This window comes from Mandrillus leucophaeus, unplaced genomic scaffold (genome assembly GCF_000951045.1).
Source record: "Mandrillus leucophaeus isolate KB7577 unplaced genomic scaffold, Mleu.le_1.0 Scaffold250, whole genome shotgun sequence".
NCBI lineage: Eukaryota > Metazoa > Chordata > Mammalia > Primates > Cercopithecidae > Mandrillus > Mandrillus leucophaeus.
Genome location: NW_012102588.1, coordinates 1,747,355 through 1,752,862, shown reverse-complemented (window position 1 = coordinate 1,752,862; position 5,508 = coordinate 1,747,355). Strand labels below are relative to the sequence as shown.

The window sequence follows — 5,508 nt, the reverse complement described above, 5'->3', positions numbered from 1 at the left end:
TGGGGAAGCGGGTTGGCCCGGGCGGGGAGATTCCCTTAGGCCGCAGGCGGGGAGGCGGGGCTGGCCGAGGTTAGGCGGAGCCCCGAGGTGGGGGAGGCGGGGCCAGGCCGGCGCTGGGAGAGTCACTCGATGGACCGGCGAGAAAGCAGGGCCGGCGCGGCGGGGCGGGGCCGGCCGGGTCCCTAGCGCTGGGGGCGGGGCGGACCCAGCGGACCAGCGGACCAGCGGACCACCTGCGGCCTGTCGTAGTTGGAGGTAGCCTGCTTAGCTCAGTTCCCTCAGCGCCTGTAGCTTCGGCGGAGTCTGCGCGATGGGTGACCCGGAAAGGCCGGAAGCGGCCGGGCTGGATCTGGATGAGGTAAATGTTGCTGTCGCTTCTTCCCCCTCCCCGCAGACACGCCAGCCCGTTAGATTGCAAGTTGCAGGACCGCTGTAGGAAATGTTATTCGTCGCGGTCAGGACAGGCCTGTCCGCCCTCCCTCGCCACAGCCTGGCTTCGTCGTTGCGAGCGCCGAGGAGGCCGTCCCCGGGGAGGGCGGAGGAAGGAGCTAACTTTGGGTTTGCGTCCCGCTCCGCTGCTCTGCCCCGGAGCCAGCCAAGGACGACGCTTGGAGGCCTCAGGCCGGGGTGAGACTTACCCCTGCGTTTATCCGCCTCACGCTCTCCCACCCTCCTTCCCTGTTTTTGGAGCCCTGGCTAGGGAAACTGAGGCAGGGAAAGAGGACTGTGGCGGCTCTGCTGGAGAGGTGCATACCATTTGGGATGGAGAACGCGTGTGGAAATTGACACAGGTGGATGGGGTGAAGATGACACGTAGAAGGGGACACGAAATCCTCATGACCTCCTCCCAGTGAAAAAATCAGAGTAGGAGGCCGGTTTTGCTCCGGCCCGGCTCCTTAACTAACTGAATCTTGGGGTCACTTTCTTCCTTTATACAATGGAAGTGATACTTCACAGAGAATTAAGGAAAATGCTTTATGCAAAGTGCCACGAAAGTTGTAAGTGCTTTTAAGCCCAAGTTGTTCATCCTGTCCACAGATCTTACGCTGATAAAAGTACCTAAAATAAACCAGAATTTGTTAGACTCTAGGATTGTATGGTAGTTTAAACTGTTGCTATATAATTTGCAAACTGTCATTTTGCAAATACTTCTAAGTCGTTTGTGAACAAGAGAAATGCTTTTTGTACTACTGGAACCTGTTGCTGTGGTGTTTTGTTTTAATACTGTGAAGATTTGGAGGAAACAAACGTTTCCACCCCCAAGAAATTCATGCTTGGCCCTACATTTCTTTGGAAAGTTGTAGATTCCAGGTTTGGGATTTTATTTTATTTGACTTGATTTTTGTAAGCATTTAGTAACTAACTGTAAATATCCCTCAAGCTTTTTCTTCCTGTTTTTAAACAAATGCGTTTAGTACCAACTTCCTTACTCAAAGGGGAAAATTCAGACTTTGCTGTTTATGCTAATGACACCAGCAGTGATTCAGGCTTAACACCTGGATATTAAATTTTATTTATTACTCCTACCTCGATACAGACCCGCAAAGACAGATAGAATTTTAGATTCAGAATGAATTTTAGTGGTCCAAAAGTTTTTAACTTGAGATGCTGGGATGCCTGAAGCACTTTGTTTTTCTAGATGCCAGAGTGCATACATGATAGGAGACCTACATCAGAGTTACTTGGAGTATTTTGTAAAAAATGTAAATTGCTGGACCCACACCCCAAACATAGTGAATCAAAATCTCTTGAGATCTGCATTTTTAACAAGTACTTCAGCTGATCCTGGTACATATATTAAAACAAAAACAAAAACCCCCCACTGTGTTAAAGAGTCCATAGGTAGACTAGAAAGGGCTTTATAAGTCTGAAGTGGTATGTAGATTTTCTATGTGCAGATGTTAATCTTCTGAGAAAGGGGTCCATAGTTTTTGTCAATTTCTCAGAGTTAACTATTGCTAATCTAATTCGTAGTCTATTTTCAAGGTAAAGTTTAGGCCAGAAAACATTAAATGGCATGCCCAGGACTCAGTAGTGGAGCTAAATTTAAAACCAAGTTCTTGCACCTGGGCCAGTATCCCATTTGTTCTGTTAGATTTTGTGGGATGAAAATGATACAAGTAGTGTATGACTATGACAACATGCAGATATTTTACAGAAGTAGAAGAGACATAAAGGCAAAGAAACAGAAGTGGTAGAATTGGGGCTGGATGAGAGGTAAGAGCCTGGTATGATGCCAGCCTAGACTGGGCCATCATAGATGCTTGCTGGGGAATCTTGACCTAAATTGTTGTCCTGACATGCCCCGGCATATCTCCCAACTGGATGACCAGAAATTGAGTCAGTCAGAAACTGAAAGTACCATTCTGGAAAAGACAGTAGAATGTCACTAAGGAATACCTACTGCTAAACTTTATTTCAAATTCTCATCGCTTCACACCTGTGCAGCTACAATAATTTTGTTGTTTCTCTATCTCCTATATTACCTGCCATTCAATCCTAATTACCATTGCCAAGTTAATCCTTCGTTAGACCAGTGCCTCTGTGTTACTGACCCTGTACCCCCCAAAAAACTCCCAAAAGGGGCGCGGTTCCTACCAAAAAGCCTGGCCAACACCTTAGGCTGGTGAAGTCTTGTTGAAGCTGCTTTTTTCATGCTAACTGCCACATCTTTATTCAAGTCCTCATTTCCATCTTTGAAATTGGTTCCTTAGTTGCTTGCAAAATCTAGTTTTTTATCAATTAATCCTATACGTGGGTTTCTGATTAGTCTTCCTAATGCAACCTCTATTCATGTTAATTCCCATTCAGAAACTCTCCATGACTATTTGTTCCCCCAAATCTGTGGGGTACAGATTTTCAAACTGTACCCTGCAGTGAACGCCAGCAAATGGGGGCAAATGGGGAGAATTGGAGTATGAGCCTTCCAGACCTCCAATGTTCGAAGATCTTTGGCCATAAAATTGATTCCTAACTTCTTAGTCTGATTTATCTTAAAAGTCTGGATCCTTTGCTTTAGCCAAATCACATCATTCCTACTTTTGCTTTTCCTTGTCCTGCATCCATTTCAGTCTGTTTTAATCTCAGCTGGCTCCTCTTCTTTCATCTGCCCTTTAAATATCAGCATTCTCTAAAGCTGTATCCTCAGTTGTCTTGCTACTCTGTATGTTCTCTCTGGATAATCACATCCATTCCCTTGGCAACCACTAATGGGATCTCCATCACTCCTGTTCTGCAGTGTTGTATTTTTAACTGCTTACTGGACATCTTGAAACTGAATTCATTATATTTTTCCTTTCTTTTTTTTTTTCTTTTTTTTTTTTTTTGAGCCAGAGTCTCACTCTGTTGCCAGGCTGGAGTGCAGTGGCACCATCTCGCCTCACTGCAACCTCTGCCTCCTGGGTTCAAGTGATTCTCCTGCCTCAGCCTCCCGAGTAGCTGGGATTACAGGTGCACGCCACCATGCCCAGATAATTTTTGTATTTTTAGTAGAGACGGGATTTCACCATGTTGACCAGGATGGTCTCAATCTCTTGACCTCGTGATCCGCCCACCTTGGCCTCCCAAAGTGCTGGGATTACAGGCGTGAGCCACCGCACACGACCTGAATTCATTATCTTTTCTAATGACCTAGTTGACTTTGTAAGGATATTGTGTTTGTAACTTTGTTGTTATCACCTGGCTTGGTGGGAGGAGTTAAACTTCTGTTAAACATCTAATGTGAGAAGCAAAATTTTTGTCTGATTTATTCATTTATTCTCCAGGTACTGAGCACTTTCTATGTATTTTTTATGTCTTGTTATCACCCAGTTACTGGAGCTGGAAACATCAAGGGCATCTTTAACTGTTCCTTGTCCCCTTGTCCCAAATTCAAATTTTTAGCAAGAATAATTCATTCTACTTCTGAATATCACTTAAATCAATTTTTTTGTGTGTTTCTAGTTCAGGCAAGAGATGGGTAGTACAATAATCTTTTCATTGTTCTATCTGCCTCTAATTTCTCTTCTAATCTAGCAATGTTTCTACAAAAGCAATCTTAAAACATACATCTGATTATGTTATTTGCCTGATTAAAAATCTTCAGTGGCTCCCAATAGCATACATGTTAGAGTTATTAGATGCCAAAGTGTTTTATATATAAGCAGCCCACTTCGACCTGCTCCACAATTTTTTAAAAATCAGATTACTACTAACCAATTTTGCTCCTTTACTAACCCTATAAAAATATAGATACCCATGAGCTTTGAAGTTTCTGTGGCTAGTAGGCTGCTCTCTCATGCATCCATATATTTCTTTTTGTTTTGTTTTGTTTTTTGAGATGGAGTCTTGCTCTGTTGCCCAGGCTGGAGTGCAGTGATCTTGGTTCGTTGCAACCTCTGCCTCCTGAGTTCAAGCAGTCTTCCCACCTCAGCCTCCCAAGTAGCTGGAATTACAAGCATGCGCCGGCACGCGTGGCTAATTTTTGTATTTTTAGTAAAGATGGGGTTTCAACATGTTGGCCAGGCTGGTCTTGGACTCCTGACCTCAAGTGATCTGCCCGCCTACCTTAGCCTTCCAAAATGCTGGGATTACAGGCATGAGCCACCACACCTGGCCAGCCACCACATCCAGCTGGCACCGATATATTTCTGTTCCCACTAGAGGCTGGGTGAGGTGGCTCATACCTGTACTCCCAGCACTTTGGGAGGCTGTAGCAGGAGGATCGCTTGAGGCCAGGAGTTCGAGACCAGCCTAGGCAACATAGCAAGACCCCATCTCTACAAAAATTAAAAAAAATTAACTAGGCATGGTGTCATGTGTCTGTAGTCCCAGCTATTCTGCAGGCTGAGGCAGGAAGATCCCTAGAGCCCAGGAATTTGATGCTGCAGTGAGCTATGATCATACCACTGCACTCCAGGCTGGGTGAAAGAGCAATACTCTGTCTCTAAAAAAAGCAAAATTTTAAAACTAGAAAGTGTAGGTGATACATTATGGTGTGGAATATTCAAAACACTTGGGGCTTTAGTCGGTGAGCCAAGTTTAAAAAAGTTTGACCATATGGCAGAAGATTAGTAAAAATAAATATAAATAAATGTATGTGTTTAGGCTGGGCACAGTGGCTCACACCTGTAATCCCAGCACTTTGGGAGCCTGAGGCAGGTAAATCACCTGAGGTCAGAAGTTTGAGACCAGCCTGGCCAACATGGTGAAGCCCCATCTCTACTAAAAATGCCATAGTTAGCTGGGCATGGTGGCGGGCACTTGTAATCCCAGCTACTCAGGAGGCTGAGGCAGAAGAATTGCTTGAACCGGGAGACGGAGGTTGCAGTGAGCCGAGATCATGCCATTGCACTCTAGCCTGGGTGACAGAGCAAGACTGTCTCAGAAAAAAAAATGATGTGTTTAAGTCACATAGTTTAAGGAATACACCATTTTCTTATGATTCCTACCTTTAGCCAATTTTCAAGTACCTGTTTGGATTGCTTTGCATAATAAAGCCTCTACTGTATTATTGTCACTATAAATATT

The 5,508-nt window shown here is 44.7% G+C and overlaps 1 protein-coding gene across 1 annotated transcript in view; it reads left to right on the top strand.

Annotated features, from left to right (window-relative positions):
* Positions 1–353: 353 nt before the first annotated feature.
* The window catches only part of RRM2B (ribonucleotide reductase M2 B (TP53 inducible)), a 44,882-nt gene continuing 39,727 nt past the window's right edge, over positions 354–5,508 (top strand). Inside the window, 2 exon segments of the mRNA XM_011983489.1 lie at positions 354–572; positions 574–627. Of these exon segments, the coding sequence (XP_011838879.1) occupies positions 363–572; positions 574–627 (264 nt within the window). The 5' untranslated portion in view covers positions 354–362.